This window comes from Rhamphochromis sp. 'chilingali', assembly GCF_963969265.1.
Source record: "Rhamphochromis sp. 'chilingali' genome assembly, chromosome: 8".
NCBI classification, from domain to species: domain Eukaryota; kingdom Metazoa; phylum Chordata; class Actinopteri; order Cichliformes; family Cichlidae; genus Rhamphochromis; species Rhamphochromis sp. 'chilingali'.
In genome coordinates this window covers 4,280,909-4,304,211 of record NC_137935.1, presented here as the reverse complement: position 1 = coordinate 4,304,211, position 23,303 = coordinate 4,280,909, and the positions used below count along the sequence as shown (strand labels likewise).

The 23,303-nt window shown below is 40.9% G+C and overlaps 1 protein-coding gene across 1 annotated transcript in view; it reads right to left on the bottom strand.

Moving 5' to 3' along the window:
* The window catches only part of LOC308400838 (unconventional myosin-VIIa-like), a 54,575-nt gene extending 32,184 nt beyond the window's left edge, over positions 1-22,391 (bottom strand). The window contains exons 1-15 of the mRNA XM_080888839.1: positions 22,210-22,391; positions 10,341-10,454; positions 9,994-10,146; positions 7,994-8,178; positions 7,563-7,684; positions 6,333-6,475; positions 5,987-6,100; positions 5,696-5,764; positions 5,472-5,556; positions 5,173-5,249; positions 4,555-4,674; positions 4,012-4,154; positions 3,307-3,517; positions 1,892-2,027; positions 904-1,010 (exon numbers count right to left, since the gene is read on the bottom strand). Of these exons, the coding sequence (XP_080744965.1) occupies positions 904-1,010; positions 1,892-2,027; positions 3,307-3,517; positions 4,012-4,154; positions 4,555-4,674; positions 5,173-5,249; positions 5,472-5,556; positions 5,696-5,764; positions 5,987-6,100; positions 6,333-6,475; positions 7,563-7,684; positions 7,994-8,178; positions 9,994-10,146; positions 10,341-10,454; positions 22,210-22,308 (1,878 nt within the window). The 5' untranslated portion in view covers positions 22,309-22,391. The remainder of the gene's footprint in view (positions 1-903; positions 1,011-1,891; positions 2,028-3,306; positions 3,518-4,011; positions 4,155-4,554; positions 4,675-5,172; positions 5,250-5,471; positions 5,557-5,695; positions 5,765-5,986; positions 6,101-6,332; positions 6,476-7,562; positions 7,685-7,993; positions 8,179-9,993; positions 10,147-10,340; positions 10,455-22,209) is intronic.
* Positions 22,392-23,303: the final 912 nt, after the last annotated feature.

Here is a 23,303-nt window from a genome sequence, read left to right as displayed (position 1 = left end):
TGGCTGAACTAACAGGAGCGTAACCACACAGAAACTGGCAGAAGCAGCACACAGACATGCAAATGCAAACAAAGAGACACACAGGGAGGGAAGACAAAGAAGTCAGACATGTTATTTTGGGCTGGACTTCAAAGAGAAACATGCAAGTAAACAACAGCATGCAGGAGAAGAACAGCTCAGAAAAACTTTCTGCAGTTCTCAAATTAACGTGTCACTCAGTCAGGAGGTTCCTAGATGGGGTACCGCTGCATTCAGGGACCCAGAGAGCACACTCGCTGTTATCAGAGTTGCCAGGTTTGTGGTTTTCCCACAGCATCTAAATACTGTCTACATCTGATCTGAAAAGTAAATGTAAATTTAGTAACACAAATCCTAAAGTGGACGTCTTCGGTTTATTTCCATCCTTGGGTTCTCATAGCTCAAACAAATCCTTATTTTTGATATAGTGGGTCTTGATTATGGCTGCCTTCTTCTCATTGGTTGACCCTTACAAAAAGCAGGTGGGTGGGGCCCATGTGCCTAGTATAAGACACCAGGGCCTGTTTATTTGAAACTCTAGTCATGTTTTATGCTTTTCACCAGAGTAACAGTATGACAGAAATAAGCAGGATCTGCTTTGAACAAGTTAGTAAGTTTTTAATTCTGCAAATTGTTACACTAACAAACACAGAGAAACACAACCTGCTGTAATGCTTCCTCACTCAGCATCCACCAATCAAGTGTTTAGTTTAAGTTCCAGTTCAGGGCCTGGTTGGTGATAGTTCTGGTGTGGTCACACAGGCCTGACAATGGTCTTCTAGTTAATTTCCTTAATACATGTTTGTGTGTGTGTGTGTGTGTGTGTGTGTGTGTGTGTGTGTGTGTGTGTGTGTGTGTGTGTGTGTGTGTGTGTGTGTGTGTTACCATAGCTACGTCAGCCTGGAAGATTTGTTTGATGAACTTGTTTTTGGAGGAGTGAACCAGCTGAATGATGTCGCCATACAAAGTGTCCCTGTTCTTCTCCAGGAAACCTGCAGGACACACAAGTCAACATCTTGGAAACATCAAAGGTTTAAACATTACTAATTTGACTTTACGACATTTATTTGTCAGTGGTGATTACGATGTATTTGTAGAAGTTTAAAGGAGTTTAAAAAAACTATAATAATTGTACAAGATCTGACATAAAAACATTCATGAAAAAGACATAAAAGATTAAATTTATGATTTCCTGAGAACTGACATGTGGATCTATAGAAATGTGTAATTTGGGCCCAAATCCAGTGAAGAAACTTCCAGTTATAAGTTTCAGTAATAGGTTTGAAGAAATGTTTTCAGCTCTGACTTAGTAAAACATTTTTAAGTGGAAGTGGTGCTTCCATGCTGTTATTTCTATTTCAGCATGTTTTAAATACACACTCCGGCTAATGGGATAAAGATCAAGACACGCGGCTACAGGCAGCAAACATACAAAGCCCACCACTGCACACGATTTCAAGCAAACATCCATCCCGCATCAGTTTCAGGTTTAAACCAGTGACTCGTGTGACTCTGCATGAAATTGACCTTTGAATATGAACCACTAAAGTCATAAACAGAAGGTTTAAAGTGCAGGTTGGTGGAGCTTTGATGCCCACAGCCAGAGCTGTGCGCTCTCACTTTGACATAGACTAGAAAAACATGGTCAGGTGCGATACTTGTACATACACTGAGCTCATTAGGTGAAACTTTGGTCAAAGAATTTAAATGCAGGATTTTAGGCTGTATGTCGTTTTGGTAGTTTTATTTAGCCAGAGATCAGAAAACCATCCTGACTGGCTTCTCTTTATCTCTTTTACTGTACATTCAAACAACGGGAAACTTGTAGTAACTGCATCTTTTAGTGATGTGGTGTGTGTGAAGTGACTCTGACCTCTTGTTTCATAGTAAACCACTCCAGCAAAGTGTTGGATGCCAAACTGAGTCTCATAGTTGTTCTTTGGAGGGATGTAGTTTGTGTTGAGTTTATGCTGAAAGTTCAGCTTGTTGAGCATGGTGGTGTCTGTGCCCTGCAGGAGACAGGCAGGAAAATGTGAGAGTTTAGTTTAAAAAACAAGGCTTCGAGTCTTTAGGCCACATGGCGGCAGCAGAAACAAGCTGTGAACAAGCTGCTGACACCTTATTGACTAAAATCTTCCACACACTGTTTGTTGGAGTTGTAGTGAAAACAGTGTCCAGCATGCTGTGATTCAGTGCTGCTTAGGCTGCTATGCCTCAGGACGCTTTACATTTAAAAACAAGTTTAAAACCTGGTAAAAAACAAAAGGTTTTTAGTTTCTATGGATAGTTTCCCCGTTTATATGAGCTGTAAAGTGGATGATTCTTGTTAAAAAAACATACAGATCTATTGTTATTTTAACTGCCAAGTGTGCAGTTTGCTGTGTTTAATGGAAATATCTGACAGATAACCATTCAACAGACTCAATTTTCATTATTCTGTTACATCAAGAAGGCAAAATACAGTGTTGCTCCATCTGTGAATGTAAAGCCAGTGTTTTGTGCGCCATTTTTTCACTGATCTCCTCCAAGTCTTAGCCAAGTTAAACAAATGTGTCCTAATATGTGGTGGTAAAGTTCCCCAGCATCCATGTCGTCATCATTTTCATACAATATAAATAACTCATTTGGGCCAACATTAAAATCTATTCCTCTATTAATCTATATTAATTTTACTGACAGTAGTTGTAGGCTCCATGTCACCACTATGTTACAGATCCAGGAAGTCAAACAGGAAACGGGAGATTTCCAAATCTTTTGATATTAGGTGGATTTTGAAATTTGACAAGTTGATGGAAATTAGGTCTATTGGAAGGTCGGTCTGGTTGACAACAATTAGGACATCATGAACTTTTGTGTTTGTGTTTTATGTGTGGGAACTCTTCTATAGAAAATGTCACCTGTGTGAGTGAACTGAGAACCGCATACATGGTTGGTTCCTGTGGGAGGAGCTTAAGGTGTCCAGTCCGCTTCATGCCACACTTGATTGCCAGGTTTCCTTACATTCTTCAAAACGCAGACTCCATGAACCAATAGAAGCTGTCACAGTAGCCATGTTTCTGCTCAGTTTGTAAGGAGCACAGTGTTTCTGCTTCTCTTGTCCCGAGAGCTGTACAACAGTTGTGTAGCAACTCTTTTTTTAAATGCTTCTGGTGTCCTTCAGCTCCTGCAGAGAATTTCTGGTTCTTTGGTTGCTAAATGCTCCACTGCTGGTGCACGTATACCGTCATCATTACAGAGCTGAACCTTGGGGAATCAAAGACCAGGTGAGACAAATATGGGAGCGCATACCTTCGGAAATTTGCTCTCCTCGTCGATGAGTGAGATGATGTTCATGGGTTTGATGGCGATCATGTCCAGAGCGTCCTGGTTGTCTGTGAACTCAATGTGCTGCCAGTTGATGTTCTCCAGGTTGTACTCCTCCTGCTCTAGCTTGAACACATGACGCACGAAGAACTGCTGCAGGTTCTCGTTGGCAAAGTTTATGCACAGCTGCTCGAAGCTGCAGGAACGAGGACGAGACGTGACGGAAAAGCTGACAATGCTGACAGAATAGTTCAGTTAAACTCAATATGTAGTGATGCCAGTGGGTTTCACAAAATAAATACATAAACAATGCCACAGGCATAAGAACAAACTTTTTAAATTAGGTATTTAATAAAAACCACACAGGGTATAAAATATGTGCCAGTTTCAACAGAAAGTACTTGTTAGCATCTCTCATTAGCTATAACACAATACATGTGTTGTGTTATTTTTCATGCATTCATGGTGATCATTTAGAGGCAGGTCACATGGGTGTGGGCGGTGATATTTAAAGCTATTAGTGAGCACCTCACCTGAAGACCAGGAGGGCAAAGGGTACATATGAATGCCTCTGTGGACGTTACACTTCACTCACAAGGGATTTGTAGCTGGCTTTGGAAACCCCTCAGAACAAAGATTTAGTGGGTAGGGTGGACAGCATCACTATGTGAGAGTTAGTGTATAATGTACCTGTTTACTGTGAAGTTTTCAAAGCCAAAGATGTCCAGGAGTCCGATGGAGCGTCTGAGCACTTTGGGCTGAGATGACGGAGGCTTATAAATGGCTGCATTGATCTTTTCCACGATCCACACAAACAAGCGACCGTAAATACCCTGCGCGCACACACAGACAAAGTCACAGTCCAACACATTAAAGGTCCCCAATGAGGGATTTGATCTCTAGTAGAGATATTATGTGCGTGTTGATCACTGTCTCAGTCTCATTCCACTTCTTGGTGGAAATGCAAAAATGTGTTGGAAGAGGCAGTGAAGAAAACCATTATTCTGCAAACCTGCAGGTCGAAATGAAACATGGCAGGATGTAAGATACTTAAAGTGTTTGAATGGCTCTGAAAATGTGTTAAAGGAAAGGAAATACAATGAAAAGGTTCACACCAGAGTCTGTGTTGGACAATCTCAACTTATTCTCTTTTATCATCTCTGCTACGTGGGGCTTTTAACCCCTTTAGTTCATTAACTTAAATGAATAAAGTGTGATAATTATGAGCTGTACCTTAACAAAAGCGTCCCGTACATCCAGAGCTTGTTCCATGCTGAGAGGGGTGGAGACCGTCTCTCCTCTGGTGATGAGTGTTCGGCTGGTCAGACAGTTCATCAGATCCTTAACGTCCACCTTAACACACAGAGACACATAAACACAGGAGCTCCTCAATGAATCTCCAAAACATCCAATCAAATTTACGGTTTTGAAGTACTGTGAAATAATAGCGTAAAACTGCTTTTATTAACACCTGAATGGAGGTTTGATTTGAGTGTCACTGAACAGTGACACTGCTAGATTAGACTAAAAGAAAGAAGGGTGGGTGGATAATGTGTCTGAGCACAATGGGATCTTTAAATTAGGGTGAAACTGCTGGCCAGTTCTACTATTATTTATTTTCTATCATATATATACTGTCACAGTGGTGGATGATCATATTAAACTTCACCAGAGTTTTTAAATAATGAAGGCAGTGGACGTAGGTACAAAACTATGGGTGTGAATATAGAAGTCCCGCCCACTTGTTGCCCATCCATCTGTGTATGAGGGGCATCTAATCAAAAGAAGGAGGGGCAAGAAAAGCAAAACAGGATGAAAGAGGATGAAAAGGTGTGTGTGTGTGTGTGTCACCTCTAATAGTGTGGCAGAAGTAGTGAGATGAGGGCTCCGCACCACCTCACAGGCATCAAGGTTGTCATAGGTGCGTGCTGAAAGGTCAAAGATCAACAGAGTGTCTAAAGAAGTTTTCTTTATAAATAAAATTAAAATCACAGATATTTTTTACGAGGTGTTAATTATGTCTGTACTTGTGTGGACTGCAAGGACTGGACACTAAGAACAATACTCATAAGGAAACATGGCTACAGGAAGCTAAACACAGCGGACGAGTAAACAGTAAATTCCTTTTCTGGTAATATTTTTCACGTTACCCTCGTATCTCAGGTTTCCCATGTGCAGTATAGCAGCCAGCAGCTTAGAAATCTCCCAGTTCTCCTTGTCAGTGAACATCAGCACCTGAGCAAACAGACCCAAGCAACAATCATTACCTTTCAGTGTCTTTCAAATATAAGATGATAAAAACAGTATGTTGGTGATATTTAAATAGTTGAATACACAATATTAACTTTAGGTAAAGCAGCACACACGTTAGTACCTTCATTGCAGAGCGGATGTTGGAGTACTCCTTCATATCGTTTCGGCCATCACAAACGGTACAGTTACCCTGCAAAGAGACGGAGGGATGGATGGGGATCAGAACAAAGTCTTTGTCTTTTCATATTTTATTTACTTTTTTTTAATCCTATTTTTATTTGATATAATCTCTGTTTTCCTGATTGGCACGATCCCCTAATAAGAGACTATTCAACAGCTGTAAAGATCAAAGCTCCTCTTGACCGATAAGGCGACTGATCAGCCAATTACGCAGTGTGAGACAGTAACTCACGATGGTCAGGTAGGTGTAGTCTGTGGCTTTGCTCAGCCCCAGTTTCTTCTTCTCATCGACAGTCATTCCCTTCAGCATACAGTAGAAGATGTGGTAGTTTCTCTCATCGTAGGCCTGTAGAGAGAGGAGAAAAGTCAAATCAGTGTTACACCACTACATATTATAAAAGATAAGGTAAGGCTTTGCAGACTGCAGGGATTAATTCATCATAAGATAGAACTGACTTTTGGCTATTTTGTTTTACTTTAAGTCAAGATGATAAACAGAATGACGTTTTTTATGTCACAGTTAGTTACTGAGAAAATGCTCAGGAGTTTAACTTTGAGCTGATCAGCTTCGGACTTACCTGTCGACAGACTCGGGATTTCTCCAGCAGGTACTGCTCTATCTTGGCTCCTTCTATGGCTCCTCGCTTGTTGAAATGGATGTCAATGTATTTCCCAAAACGAGATGAGTTGTCATTGCGGATCGTTTTTGCGTTTCCAAAGGCTGGAAGAAAAACAGAAAACACCAACAATGCAAAAGACATTTCTGTCAAGGTCTGATTGCCCACTGGGAATCTTAATGGAGACTCTTTAGGAATTATCTTCTTTCTTGGCTGTAAATGTTTTCACTGTGTGTTTTCAGTAGATTCACTGAAATATGAGAGGAGACTCAGACGTGAGCATGTAGCGTGGTGTGTTGTTTCACGATCGTCTTTCTCTCAGGTGAGACATTCACGCAATGCTGGATTGAAGTGTAAATGACGCCTGCTTTGCACTCACAGTGCACTGCACATACGTAATAGGTTGCCTGCTTTTATCATGACGGCTATAAAGTAGATTGGCTTATGCACAAAGAATCACGGGGTCACATTTTATCATTTTGCCCAACATTTAAGCCAAATAGAGTTGATTTTTGATCACAATGAATGGCTAACTGGCAAAGAATTGACCAAAGATGTTGAACGACGTATTAATCTTGCTAATTTGGTTTCATCTTATAAGTAATTCCTGCTGATTTAATTAACAATTAAATGGAGGTAGATGTTTCATGTGACCTGTCCTGTCACTGCACTACTGCAGACCTCTATCTTACAGTGTTTTGCTCTTCTGATCATTTTGAATTTTGTTATAATACATCCAGTAAATCTTATCTGAAGCTTTAACTTTCAGGTAAAGCTTAAAATTGTATTAATGAAGAATATTTTTTAATGAAGTAATGTACATGTTTAAAAATAACTTTGGTAGTCAGCACAGTCTCAGTCTGTGCTGCCGGGTGTTGATGTTGTAAAACCTTCAGCTGCAAGATTACTGAACTAACATGTCTCTGTTACAACTGTGAGAGATTAAACGTAAATGCTAAAGTGAATCCACAACATCATCTGTGAGTTTGTCTACTTCATAGAGATTTTCTTCCAGATAATGAGTTAAAGATCACTTTTCTCTCTCTCTCTGTGTGTGTGTGTGTGTGTGTGTGTGTGTGTGTGTGTGTGTGCGAGTGTGTGCGTGCGTGCGTGCGTGCGTGCGTGCGTGCGTGTGTGTGTGTGTGTGTGTGTGTGTGCGAGTGTGTGTGTGTGTGTGTGTGTGTGTGTTACCTTCTAGTATAGGGTTTGCCTCCAGGACCTGCTGCTCTATCCAGGAGTGTTGACCACTGATGGCCGCCAGAAACTGAAGGATCAGTTTGGTGCTTTCTGTTTTTCCTGCTCCAGATTCACCACTATCAAACCAAAACAACAGCGAGAAAATGTGATCATGTTTAAGAAAGACCAAGAGGTTGTTTATCATTTTAAAGTTTCTGATGATTCTACGAGATCTTCAGCACCTACATTTTTATCAGTTTCTTATTTTTCTTGTTTTTTCTTCTTTTAATCACAAATTTTAATAATTTGATAGAAAATAAAAAAGATTAGATATTAGATATCTGACTGACTGACAAACCTTTTGGTCTGCATGGTTAAAACTCACATCCTTGCTGTATGATTGCTGGTTTGTATTTGAGCCACCTGCAGTCTGAACTTTTCCTAACCTGATGATACAGCACTGGTCGCGGTTGTTCCTCTGCATGTTGAAGTAACAGTTGTCAGCAATGGCAAATATATGAGGTGGCATTTCACCGATCTTCTTGTTGGTGTAGAGGCGGATCTGGTCAGCCGTGTAGATGGGCAGCGGCTGGTAAGGATTGACAGCCACAAGGATGGAGCCTGTGTACGTCTGTACAGAAAAAACGAGGATGAACCAAATTATGTTTTTTTTAGGTCACCCAGGTGTTGATGTTTTGGACTCACACTGCTGGTAGCTGATGTGTAAAAGAAGATAAGTACTGAGTAACTACAAATCCTACAGACATCATCTTCTCCTCAACATGCTATACTTGGAAAATTCCTCCAAGGACTGTCAAAAGACAGTTCCTGGGTCCAAACCAGAGCAAGGCAAAGTGTAATAAGAAGCTAACAAATAGTTCAAAAACACATCTTAAAACTGAACAGCCATGAACAGGTCAGCATTTTCTGTTTCATGTTTAAGGATTAAAGCACCTGTCAATATCAGATTAAAGTCTTTCAGTTAAATTTGAGAAATTATCAAAGAAGCCAGCCGAAGATCCTTTAGTAAAATGTCCACAATACAACGTCAGAAATATTACAAAAAAATGTCATGCGGCTGTCTGTTGCCGAAAGGATCGAGCAACAAGCCGGTGCCGGTTAGCGGGTACATGAGCTGACACAGGTCGAGTAGCTCAGATGTTGAAGGATGACAATGAGAACGTATCATTGTTCGCCATAAGAGAACAGAAAGCCATGTTGGAAACATGGTGCAGCTCTCAGTTTGGTTACTGTTAAGCCAAAGTGAGTTACTATAGTCCCTGCGCCAACATGACACATCCATCCATAGTGCATATAAGAAAAGAAGTCCCATCAAATACATGATGTCTACTGAAACGTGCAGCAAACACGCTGTATACTGTGATCGAGGCCATGCAGCGTGCATTAAATCCATGCAGTGGGTGCATATCCTTGTATATTTTTTAGCCTTTGTCTATGCTTGGGTTTCAGGGGCTGACTTACCCTGCCACCACAGTTTGTCTTCAGTAGAAACAGGAACAAATAAAGGAGGGTAACAAACAGAGGTAATGAGAAAATAAAGCAAGGAAGGTATTATGATGACAGGAGAGGAGTGAGAAAAAAGTGACAGAGAGTTAAAAGAGTAAGGTGATGAATAAAGTGTTAAAAAGCTGCTTAAACAGACAGAACATATAGCAGTAGGGTCAAAATAAATGAGATATAGCAAATTCTATATAAAAATGAGGTTTGTATTAAACTTTAAAGCCTTTTAAAGCCTTAAACTTTAAATCACAACGACAGTTGCCTTAAGACACTTTATGTTGTAAAGTCAAAACGCTGCAATAATACAGAGTAACCCCAGTCAGATAAACCTCTATGAGCGAGCGCTTGACGACAGTGGGAAGAAAAAACTCTCTTTTAACAGGAAATAACTTCCAGCAGAACCAGGCTCAGCGAGGGGCATCTGCTGCAACCCATTGGGGATGAGGGGATAAATAATCAAATAAAAAATTAAGAAAAGACTTTATATAAAATTTTGTTTTAGTGCAGAAGAGCAAATATTTGTTACTCTGTGTAGAAAAATCTTTTTAAACAGTATTAAAGGGATTAAATAATGAAGGTATTTCTATTGTTGGAGTTCCATCCATCCAGCAGGATGAGGGTTACAAGTGTGAATGATTTAGTTTGTACTCTACATAGTTGTTGGTAGAGTTTCTTTAATGAGCAGAATTAGGCTTTTCATATTTAAGCATTGCTTCTGCCTGAGCCTGTTCAGTCACTCCTTGGTTCCAAGTACTGATGACAATTTCTAATATATCAAACACTACTTCCTGCCACAGTTTGAGTCAAGTTGTAAGTGTAGTGTAATTGTGAAGAGTAGCCATAATGGTGAGGAACTGGGAGCCTGTCCAGGGTAAACTAGATTCAGTAGGCTCAGCCCTGCAGTAATCGCTGCAGTAATACTCACATATATGAGTTTTTCTCTGTATCTGATGAGCAGGTTACGGAGGATACCAGCTTCATTGAGGTCTCCCAAGCGAATCATGTCTTCCACCCCATGGATGGAGGTGGGATGCATTGGCTTGATGTTGGTGGCATTTTGGGGGGAGATCCAGTGCTCCTGAAGGAGGATGGGAAGTTAAGTTGAGAAAGCACATTGGAAATTCAGGACATTTTTGATCCTAAACAAAAAAAACAAAAACGTTTTTAATGATCTCAACGGTCACATGGTGTCTGTGATTAGTGTTAGACACTGACATGCTTCCCAAGACATGTTCTTTAAAAAACAAGTTTTATTTGTATGTAAGTGCTTACATTTCCTTCATCGTCCACCACTTGGATCTGTCCAGAGTCACAGAGTTTGACCACTGCGCCGATCGGCACCTCAAACTCCCGACCAGTCTTCAGGTCCAACCAGACATAGTCGCCCTGAAAGGAAGTCAGACAGTCAAACCGAAATCAGGATGTTAGGATTTTGGGAGTTAAATCATTCAGCGTCAGAGTAACAGAGTAAGTATCAAGGTCAGAGTAACAGCAATGTCAGATCACATGAGAAATCAGCCAGAAGCAGAAAGAAACCGTGAAGCAGCATTGACAGAAAAGTGCGTTAATATGTGAACTCATCATGAAAAACAATATTTTTCATCAAAACTTAGAACCAGCTCGTGGTCTGAAGAAATCAGACTGTAGGTTAAATAATTCCTCAAAGCCTTTCGAAACAAATCTTGCCACACAGCAGCAATCCTTAAATGTCTTTGAAACTTTTATTTTAAAGGCTATGAAGACAGAAAACCTGCATTTATAAAATGAAAAGTAAAATCGAATAATACAGTTTAAAAAAATCTGCTGACTTCGGCCCAAAATAAAGCCAAATAAAGCTTTTCCCCCTAGAAGTTAGAACTTCTACCTTCATCTCTGTGTTACAGGCTTCTGTACGTGAAATTAAATTATGGTTTCTTTGAGAACTGTTTCTCTTTAATAATGTGTCTTATATACCTTTACTCTACACTCGACTGGCTTTTAATACAGTACCTGCAGCAGACTGACAATCCTTGCTTTGCTTTGAGGGTTTCTGTCTGACCTTTAATCAGTTCCAGACGTTTCTAGTAGGTTACCACTAGACCCAGTTTTTAGGTTTAATCCAATTTACATAAAGATTTTATGTTAAGCCAGTAATCTAAAATTTCACAAAAATTCATTGCAGCCATTTAAAATGGTACTCAGTAGTTTGTACGGCCTACAGAAGCTTGCATGCCTGATAACATCGGGGCCTGTTCCTAATGAGACAATAGATGGTGTCCTGGGATCTCCTCCCAGATCTTGACCTCAGATCAGGGCATCGCTGAGCTGCTGGACAGTCTGAGGTGCAACCTGGCAGAGTTGGATGGACCAAAACATAACGTCTCACTCAGCTGGATATAAGTCAGCTGAGCGTGGCTCCTCCTCAGTGGTATCAGATCCTCCATCCTCCATGTGCTGCCGGCATACTCTCACCACATGAGGCGTATCGTGCACCAGGAGGAACCTGGGACCCACTACAGCAGCGTAGGGTCTGACAGTAAGTCCAGGGACTTCATCCTGATACCTGATGGCAGTCACGGTGATATTGCCTAGCGTGTAGTGTCTGTGTGTCCGTCCATGGATATGCCTCCCCAGACCATCACTGACCCAATACCAAACCAGTCGTGCTGAATGATTTTACAGCTATCTTAATGTTCTCCACAGCTTCTCCAGACCCTTTCATGTCTGTCACACGTGCTCAGGATGACCCTGCTGTCATCTGTGAAAAGCACAGGACTCCAGTGGTTGACCTACCAATACTGGTATTCTATGGAAAATGCCAGGCGGGCTTCACGGTGTTGAGCAGTGAGCACAGAGCCCACTACAGGACGATGGGCCCTCAGGTCTCATGACTTTTGTTTCTGATTGCGTGGTCAGAGACATTCACACAAATGGCCTGTAGCTCTGCCAGTGCTCATCCTTTTCTTCCTGTCACAAAGGACCTTATACTGGTCCCGCTGATGGCTTGAGGACCTTCTGCGGTCCCTGTCTCCTGGAATCTCCTCCATGCACTTGAGACTGTGCTGAGTGACGCAGCTAACCTACTGGGAGCGGCAATAATGATGTGCCATCCAGGAGGAGCTGGAATACCTGTGCTACCTCTGTAGGGTTCGGGGGGGGGTGTCCACCTGTAAAGTTGTTCCTGTTTTGGGGGGTGTGTCATTGTTGTCTTTCAGCATTAACAGTCCCCTTAACTGACCAGCTCAATGCTCACGAAGTTTAACTGAAGCTTACTCTGACTGACAATTATTCCCTTAGTGTGTTGAGCAGTGTACAACACTATGAGGTCTTTAAGATACTATTGATGGGGGCTTAAAATGCAGCTCTTTGTACATGAGCAGGGGATTCTAAATTAAATTCTGGATTGAACAGGGAGAGAATGAAGAGAAGCTAAAATGGGAAGCATGAGTAAAAGAAGTATACACACATAAACAGCCATGTTAAAAACGTAAACACACATGATCTCTTCAGATGACCCATGAGTCAAAAGTGACCCAGAACAGAAAACCATGCATAATTATTTTAACACACAGTTCTGCAGTATTACATCAGCATTCTTCTCGTGTATAAGAAAAAAGGCACACGTAAATAACAAAGCAGGGAGCAACACAAATGCTACAGATAAAAGCCATGTAATTATGACTCATGAGACTTAAGACACAAGCAGTGTCAGCATACCGGCAGCAGAGTGCTGTGTTTCATCACAGTGTTGACGTTGCGTATCAGCGCCCATTTGGCCTGATCCTTCTCATAAAGCTCCACATAATCCCGACGCTTGAACATCTTCACGTGCACAGTGAAAACTTACTTACAAGCACGCTCACAGTTATATCCAGAGGTAACGGTCTAGAGGCGATACCCACACGTATGAGAGGAAATGTTTCGAAATTGTTCAGATGTTCATTGAATTTTAGTTTCTTGCAAAATTCTCCAAAATCTTCAATGTTTAACAAACGAAATTCCTCCCAGATCACAGGCACACATCACCTCTGTTTGTCTTCACCGGGTTTATCTAAAAAAAAAAAAAAAGTTGGGGTCGTGGGGAAAAATAATTCCAAGAAAAACAGGTCAAGTATCAGTCCTCTTACAGTCAAACAGCTCTGCCCAGACCAGGGTCCTGTTTTCTGACCTTGCTGGATGTAAAAACTTCAATAAAGAAATCAATTTGAAAATGTGCAGTAAGTTTCCACTGTAACATTTTGGGACCAACAATCCTCCTGCTCTCTCGCTCTCTCCCAGACTCTCTACATCACATTTTGTTAACCCATCCCCTGCTGCCCATGGCAACCAGGTGTCACTTCCTCCTCAGGTGTGTCCTATGGTGTTGGATTTCTGCCTAGATAAGCCCACTCCAGGCTCCTACTGTCATAAATACGCTGTAGTCACCACAGGATGCATCACATAAGTAAAATAATGGCCTTTCACTTTCAGCTTAAATTTGAGAGGAGGGTAGAATTTGGTCATTTCAGATGCTGTCATGGTCCTGAGTCGGTGACCCAGTGTTTTTGAATTATTAATAGTCTTTGCTTTCATTATTATTTAGAATTTCTAGTCTCTTGGTTTCTGTGCCTCCTGTGTTTCATGTTTAGTTACTCTTGTTTCCGTGTTTGTTCCGTCTGTTCCCCTAACCAGTCATACTCCATGTCTGTGTGTCTAGCCTTGGCTGTGTCCCAATTCAGGGGCTGCATCCTTCGGAGGACCCAGCCTTCGGCGTCTATGTGGGGCTTGTCCTTCGAAGACCGAGAAGGCTGGAAGTGTGAGGCTGTGAAATTGGACGGTCTAGCCTTGAGATTTGTATCACCAGCTGTCTCGGTGGAGTTAAACTCAGCTGTCTGCTCCTTGCTCACTAAAATATATCAGGACGTGAGTAAATTCTCGACCATCTCACACTTCTGTTTAATCAGTTTTCTGTTTGACGTTTATTCAGATGTGTGAAAACTATAACTTTAATCTCAGCCAAACCGATTTACTCAGGAACAAATGAAACACTGAAAAAAGCCAAACTAGCATTTTTAAGTTATCTAAGTGATTTATATATCATGTTTAACCTGAGTAGCAAAGGACTGCGCAGGTCTGAAAACAATGTGCTGGGAGTCCAGTGTTCTCGCCGGCTCGAGTGAACCTTGACCACCCAGTCAGCTATCGAGCTGGTGGGTAACATGTAATATGTGATGTCTTGATAAATCAAGCAGATATTTGAAGTTTACAAACCTACTTCCTTGAAAATATCTTAAAAGTTTATTTTGTGACCCAGAAAGAGTAATATTTCAAACTCTTTAGTCGTGCTCCTCCGCCATTGCTGCATTTTAAAAGTATTTTTATATTATTATAAAAATATTATAAATAATGATTTAAATAAAAAAGTATTGAAAATAGTAATAAGAGTAATATTAAAACTAAGTATTTGCCGCCATTGTTGGAAACTGGAATTTGCTGGACCACGCTATGAATTCTGGGATAGGTTGGGCCACGGAGGATACACCCAACCCCCCCTGAAATTCGGCGAAATGAAGAATGGGTCGGCCGCATTTGGAGCAGCCTCCTAATTGGGACAGCCTTTGTCGCCCGGCTGTGACATAATAGGCCAAACCAAAACGGATTAAAAGTTTGCACATAAATAAATGACGAGTGAAACTTGCCCAACCACAAAGAAACTCGTTGAAAAGAGATCTGATGAGATCTCTTTGAGATTTGTCTATAATGTTAAAGGTAAAAAGTAGCTTTTGAGTTGTAGGAAAAATGTCTCTTTGCATCTAAATTTGGTGAAAATGAAATGACTTACTGTTCCAGACTTACTCCAGAGAACAACGTCTTTGCAAATAAATAAATGTCAGGTTAGAGCCAGACCTTTCTCAATGTGAGGCAACGCTGCTGACTGCTTCATCACTGCACTGCATCAGTATGTGGGATCAAAATGTTTTTACTGTCCAGAGGCTTGTACAAATAAAATATCTGAACGGACTGGCATAAACTTTGATATGAATAATAATCTGTCTTAAATGACCCACTGACCCAGACTTTTTTAGTTTTGAGTGGATGGGTGGAAAATTTAATTAGCTTCAACTCTAAAACATCCTGTCGGCCATTATTATTGTTTTTGACGGTTTTCATATTGGTTTGTTTATCTTCTTCCTCTCCAACTACAGAAGAATGCCAGCCGTGTTCAGCATGAGACGTGAGCTCTGACTCAGGGGTGAGTGTGTCACCATGAATAGCTGTTTGAGTGTGCGTTACATATAAGTCACTTTAATTAAGTAACTACTCCGTCTAGCCAACTGAGCCACCTGAACATTACACCACCAAGCATCTGTCACACACACACACACACACACACACACACACACACACACACAGAAAGACCACATGCTGAATTATTTAACACAGAGGATCTGTTTGGTGTCTGTCTGTCTCTTAGTTTATATTTCTTGTTGTGTGCCGCTCTCTTTCTCTTTCTCTCTCTTTCCCTTCATTTTCTTTTCCATGTTTCCTTTACTGCTGTTATTTCTGACAAACAGCTGTATGTTACAGTGCTGAACACTTGCTGTAGGTTTGGATGGTAACTGATGAGCTTATGGAAACAGCACTGAGATCAGAGAGATGAGTTTGTTACTTGAACAGAAATCTAATTACACGACTACAAACATCCATCCATCCATCCATTCGCTTCCGCTTATCCTTTTCAGGGTCGCGGGGGGCGCTGGAGCCTATCCCAGCTGTCATAGGGCGAGAGGCGGGGTACACCCTGGACAGGTCGCCAGTCTGTCGCAGGGCCAACACACAGGGACAGACGACCATTCGCACTCACTTTCACACCTAGTGGCAATTTGGATTATCCAATTAACCTATCCCCACAAGCTGCATGTCTTTGGACGGTGGGAGGAAGACGGAGTACCCGGAGGGAACCCACGCAAACACGGGGAGAACATGCAAACTCCTTTTAAAAATGGTAAATGGCCTGTATTTGTATAGCGCTTTTCTAGTCCCTAAGGACCCCAAAGCGCTTTACACAACCTGTCATCCACCCATTCACACACACATTCACACACTGGTGATGGCAGCTACAATGTAGCCACAGCCACCCTGGGGCGCACTGACAGAGGCGAGGCTGCCGGACACTGGCGCCACCGGGCCCTCTGACCACCACCAGTAGGCAACGGGTGAAGTGTCTTGCCCAAGGACACAACGACCGAGACTGTCCAAGCCGGGGCTCGAACCAGCAACCTTCCGATTACAAGGCGAACTCCCAACTCTTGAGCCACGATCGCCCCACGACTACAAACAAAGTTTAGTAAATATTATTTCTCATATGCATAGACTAACATAAACATTTTTTCTTTAAGCAAATATTTTTTTTTTGAAAATTCCTAAATAGAGCGATTTTAAAGACATTTTGCAGCCAATTTCAGCATTTGCATTGCATTTCTATTTCTCCATGAATCTGAATATTTCCTGCATCTCTGTAACACAGTATAATGAAGTTATCTGATGCATCTATTCCAATGTCTCATCATGGTGATTCTGAAAGTGTTGGGAGACTCATTTTCTTTGTGACTGTTAAATGACTGTTAATGTTAATGTGAAGCTATGAAAATGTTTTTAAAGAACTATAAGATGAGACAGATTTCTTCCTTGAGTTTGTCCTTTTAGCTCCGCTTCTTCAGTTCACCTAACAAGCATTTATTTGGGCTAATGGAAGAAACTGGAGTACCCACAGGAAACCTATGCAGGCACATGGACATGTACAGAACTCCACAGAGAAAGACCCCACCCAGGCAGTGACTCCTTACTGCAGTGGGTTATACATCTGCCTAACAAGTGAAACACAAATAACTTGGCAGCTGCTCAAAAAACTCCCAAAATCAAATATGTGGATCTACCTGCTGATAATCTGAGCTTCCCATTTAAATACCAAAACCAACAATTCCTCAAACCAGGCTCACACTGGCCTGTTGCCCAGTGTGAGCTGGGACAGGCTCAAATAGGCCCTGTAACCATGTTTCAGGGCAGTATTCTCCCCACGGCAACCCCCAGTCTCACATTAACAGCTTTATATAGAAGTCATTCAGAGATCAATGAAGCCCCCAGGTCAACTAACCAGACAGCAAATGGGGACATGACCCACTGAACAGCACCGGGAAGCTCGTGTGACCAACCAGGATATAAAACTCTTTGAGCCACACACTTCATTCTGCACAGTGTTAATACTATAGTAATCTCAGACATACAGTTTTCAAGTTTTCACACTGACACCCCACTCAAAGCTTCTGTTTACAAGAAGCAACCAGTCAGAACAAAACTGTCTTAAAGGGAGAAGGAGGGAAGCTTGTTTCAGACAGAATAAACTGAGAGCCTTAAAAATGCATAGAAATTATTATTTTGAACTGTGAATCATGCAAAGCTACTTTAGAAGAGTCAAAAAATAAAAACTCAGAGCAGAAAATTAGCAAAATAACTTGATTTAAGGTGCTTTAAGGAGGTCTGCAGGTTTAGAAGAAACCATTATATTTATAGAGAGCATCTTTTCTGTGCTTTCTCAGTTGAGGGGAAGTTAGAATCAGGCAGTCTCATATGGAAAAGTTATATATAAATCTTATAAAGTTTGTATCTGTCTTGTGTGAAACTTGTATGAAAGCATACAAGAGTGAAAACAGATATAACATTCTTTGAAAAATTATTGAAATGAAACTTGTATGTTTTGAATACTTACTAAAGAAATATATGAAAGTGGCCACTTTCATGAGTAAATCATATAAGCCTTATATGATTCACTATATGAAGTAGGCCACATCTGATGCAAGTCTTTATAAGTTTTTTCTATTTCTTTTCCATATGTGGTTGTCTGGCCATCATAAGAAATAACATTAATTCAAGCAAAACATGTAAATTATTAGTACTCGTCTTCAAAGATGATTTAAAGACTCAAACTGTTGTCAAACTTGAGCTTCTACACAAACATGAAAAATATGTTTTGCCAAATGGGCCTCGTCTGCAGACACAGCAGCGCATTATGTCCTGCCAGTTCTGTACTTTTTCCAGTTTACATGAGACTGTAGAGTAAACTACAACTTCACTGATACAGAACACAGACTCATGAAAAGCACATACACCCTGCCGTCTCATTCTTTGGACAAACGTGACTGAGACGAGCCACACTGATGTAATGTCCATGCTGCCTGCAGTGGATGGGTGTGTGTCATCACCTCTTTCATCAGGTAAATAATTCAGGCCTGACATGAGCCAGGTACTCACTTGCAGCTGCTATGGTGTCTCCTGTGTGGAAAGGTAACAAAATGCAGATAGAGGCCTCTGGATGTCAACTATGAACCACGGTGTCCCCACGTACTACCCGTATGAAAACAGTTATTCCTGTTTCAAATGATAAACTATGAATGTACGTCATTCTGCTCCCCGTTCTTTTAATGGGGTTTAAATTTTGTAAGTGACTTTGTAACAATGCTTTTGGTAAGTAACCCACATTTAGTCTTTTTCTTGAATAAAAATGCAAACAATAAAGAAAACCCTGCCCGAGGATGCTGACTCCTGTCACACTTTATCCTCTAAACCACAAGATGTCATTTTATCCCGTCATTTATTGACTGACATGATGCATAACATGGGGTTCCTCTCACAATAGAATTTTCCTTGACTTTTAGGGCAGCAAGCATTAAGTAGCTTTGATATCTGTTATTTGAAAATGTGTCTGATCAACAAATTAATGTCACAAAATCTCTTGTCAATGAGATTCTTAGTCTAAAGGCTCCGGCCAAGTCACAGCTGTAACTTTTATGCGTCTTGTTACTTTCGAAGGTTCACTTCAAGTTACACAAACTGTTTCCAGAGTGTGTGAGTATCATCTCACCACTGCAGACTGCACAGCGTCCGTCTGAACCTCTTCTTCAGGTGAGTCTGCCCTCTGCTGGAGTTTTTGAACATTTTAGTACCAGTTAGTCTGAAACTGTAGCTGCAGGTTACGTTACTCAAATTGTCAACGCTGTCACCAGATCTCAGTCCAGTAGAGCACCTTTTGGGATGTGGTGGAATGGGAGACTCACATCGTGGACGTGCAGCTGACAAACATACAGCAACTGTGCGATGCTGTCATGTCAAAATAAACCAAAATCTCTGAAGAAGGTTTCCAGCTACTGGTCTATGTCATTAAAACAGTTCTAAAGGTAGGATGGAGTCAAATCAATGCTGGCAAAATGTAACTAAAGAAGCCACTGACTGTGTTTCTTTAAAACCTTATTTAACCATTAGGGGAACTTTTAGGAATTAGAATATATTTTGTGAGAATTTCCTGGTCGATATTTGCAGCATTAACCTGGCATGATGTCAACAGAAGGAGAAACCAGAGCTCCTATAAACGATAACCTACATAGTGACATGCAAACTCAAGACTGAAGGGCCCCAAACCTAGGACACTCTTAAGAGAACTTACACACGAAAACCACACACTGCCGATACAGCTAAACAAGCCTCCTCACATTTTGATTATATGGGAATAAACCAACCTAAAGAGACATTCGGATCATTGCAGAAATCCTGAATAATCCAATAATTTAAGACAAAGGCGGACGAGACAGTTATTAAGTGAATATACGAGCAACAAATGCATTTACAGCTAATTTGCATTTAGATTGGAGTGACAAATCAAAGGTCACAGGATGAGATATGATGATATGCTAATTGTGCCATAAAATCATAAACAGGCTCTTCTTTTTGCATCAGTGAACAAATAAAAGCCCTCTGCAGCGAGCACACAGAGAAAATAATCTTTGAACAATAAATTCACAAGAAACATTCATGTTGAAAGAGCAATAACACAGCAAGTTTTTACACAGTGCAACTACAAAGACTGAAACTGTGTGGCAAAAGCTTATAGACTCATATTCTCCCACAGACTGTGGATTCTCCAGGTGCCACAGACAATCAGAAATGGAGGACAAGCTTGTTGTTGCCACCTGTGGGCAGCTGAATGATTAAACTTTGATTTCCTGCAGAGACAGGACAAAAAAGGGGAGCTTAGATTCTGAATTCCAGGTTTTTTATTTGTACTTGTGAAGGAAGTGCTTAATATTAATATGTGATTGGAAACTTAACAAAAAATAATTTTACAAAATTTAAATTGTTTAATGTCTTGCACCTTTGCACCTCCTACTGGCCTTGCAGTGACAGTGTAAGAGACTGTGAGTTGCCTGGGATCAACCGTTCATTGTCTACAGCTGAGAAGCTGTGGATATGGTACGTCTCAGGTTGTTTTCAGAGGGACACCACTTCTTTTGAAGAGTGCCATAAAAGCTAATATTTCTTTGGCAAATTTAAGTCATTTATCATTCGTCTTTTAACTCCATTTTTGATCTTGTCTAGATGGTTAATGCATCGTGCTCATCAGGTGGGCTCTGGCTATGCCTCTAAGCTGAACTGTTTAATGTTTCACGTACCACATATTAGCATTTTATCACATCAAGTGAGTGTTTTTACACAGCCACTCTGATCAAACTGGCGTTCTTAAGACCCAGTCTTAGAGGCCTGCTTGGAGATATACCTGCAGCTTTAGGTGTCTTGTTACCCTTTCTGTGAAAATGGTTCCCTAGAAGTTATGCAAGCTCTCTCCAGAGTCTGTAAGTATCATTTCACCACAACAGTGTCTGTCTGCAGGTTGTGGTCTGCCCTCTGCTGCTCTGCATGAAAGTTTTACTACACCTCTGTCTCACAACTCAAGCAGGCGTGTTTGGTAAAGAGCAGATATCTCTGAATTATAGTCTATCATAACTACTGGCGTCTGTTTGATGCTCCCATAAACATTTAGGAGGTTGATGGATGTTACTACTTTCACCAGAAACAGAGAACTATAACATAATTACATAACATTATTAAAACACAACATAATTATAATATAGTCTCGTATCTAATAGTTTATAATCTTTTTGGATGGATAGTATTATATGGACATAAATGGGTTTTAAAAAAATAATTCTTCAGCCCATGGCCACGCCCACTGTGTGCAGCCAACCACACACAAATAATGGATATGTGCCTGCTGATCTGACATCACAAGACAGCCATCTTCACAGACCCCAGAGTTTCCCACAGTCTATGAACTGAAGAGCATCGTTGAGAGCAATTCAAAGAGGCTCTTTGTGGCTTCACAAATCAATAGCCTGGTCTTAGGCCCCGGAGGAAGTAGTTTTCGTCTGAGGATTGATTCGTTTAAACATCTGAGAACTGAGCACCTCACTCCCCAACACCTCCCTTAAACTGTGAAGCTTCAGGATGGAGGACGTGCAGTGAGGTATGGGGAAACAAGGGGACAAAGGAGGTCATAGACAAAGAAGGTGGGATGGTGATTCCTCAGCAGGTGATGACTGATTGAACACAGAACACAGATTCTCCTTGGTGTTAATGTGATGGTGCTTCAAAGTGAAAATTTATCCTGAAATCAGCAAACATATGCTAGATAAATGGATCGTTTCACATAAGACTCTTAAGAGATACCTGAAGGTCTTGAAACACTGTCATCGAAGGTTTGGGCGTGGACGGAACAATTTATTAAGGAAATAAAAATGATTAATCGCAGATCACCATAACAGTACAGTGGACAAATAATGTTAAATGTATTTATTTAATGAAATCACGCTTCAGTTGGTGTAACATGTGCTCCAGCTGATATTTAGAAGTAGACCATTAATTAATTAGAGCTATTTAACGTAAATAAACACAGGTTGGGGTGAAAGAAGCCAAACAAAAAAGCCAAAATCCTACAAGAGCATTTTGTACTATGTAGAAAGGATAAAATAAACTATGAGAAATGTCAGAGAGATTTATTTGATATGTACATAAAGTGTAGTAGGAGTGATCTTCTATGTGTATGTTTTTAAGCAATGATGCCGTTGTCTCAGGTCATGTGCACCGACTCTCACTTGGACTACTGACCCAACTCAGGGCTTTATAGGTCACCATGTGACCTGATCACAACGTTCCCTCTTAAACTTTTAAAGAAAAGACTCAAAACCTCTTATTTTTCTAGCAGCAGGTGATAACTCAGCATAAACTAAAACACACAGCAATTTGTGTTTATAAATGACAATCATTCAAACATCCCCTAATTGGACCTGAAGTTTACCTTGATGAGGGTGGTGCATTTGTAGCTGAGGCGGCGTATGTTTGGATCCCAGCCCTCCAGCGCCCAATCAGATCCCTTCCTGTTTATTTTCATTGCCATGGTTACCACATTAACACCTGCATACTGCTCATCTACAGAAAATCCTTCATGTTTAAAAAAAAAAAAAATCTTTTTCAAGCCAGATTTGACAAACGACTGCTGATCGGGACTTTTCCAAAGTAGAGTAATAAAAAAATATGTACATAAAAATTCCTTTTTCCATGTCGTCTTCCAGATTCAACAGTTGCTTTATTCCACGGTCGAAGTAAAAATGTCCTGCTCCTGAATTATTTCCCCCAACTGTCTGTTTTTCCTCCTCACATAAGAACCTAAAAAATGTATTCCACTGACTGAGTAAATCATGCCTCCTCTCCTGTTTAGTTTGGTTACACCTTTGCAGACTGGATAAAAGTCAGAGTGTGTCTGACGAGACAAACATTCACAGAAGAGATGGGTGGCGTATTATTCAATGTATTTGCTTGTTCTGTTGGCTCGCCCCATTTGTGCCTCTGCAGCAGGGGAACGCTGTCAGGGCTCATTAGCTGATCAGAAAAGAAGACAAGTTCAGCAGCGCATTAACTAAGTATCAAAGAGGTTGATACAAAAGTAGTACACACACACACACACACACACACACACACACACACACACACACACACACACACACACACACACAGCATCTTGTTTGATTTAACTGGTCTCCCTGTTTACAGTGTGTGCATGCTTTTTAAAGAAAGAGTAAATAAAGTGGGAACACTGTAGCTTCAGATGTTCTTTCTTCTTTCATTATTTTGTGTCATACAGTATATGTTGTTACAGTGGTGAATGTTTGTGTTAAACATGACAAAAGCTTCACATGAGGTCAGCTTGCATGCCAGTCCCTCTGTGCCAAAAGCTCCAGCTTAAGAGTACTCCAAATGCTCTGTTTCATATGTTTTACTCTCATTTCTGTCTGATGTCACTGATTGCACGTATCCATAGTATGTTCATCGAAAGTGCACAGTTTAGCCCTACTAACCCAACCGGCTGTTCAAATCATGCAAACCTTTTGTAGT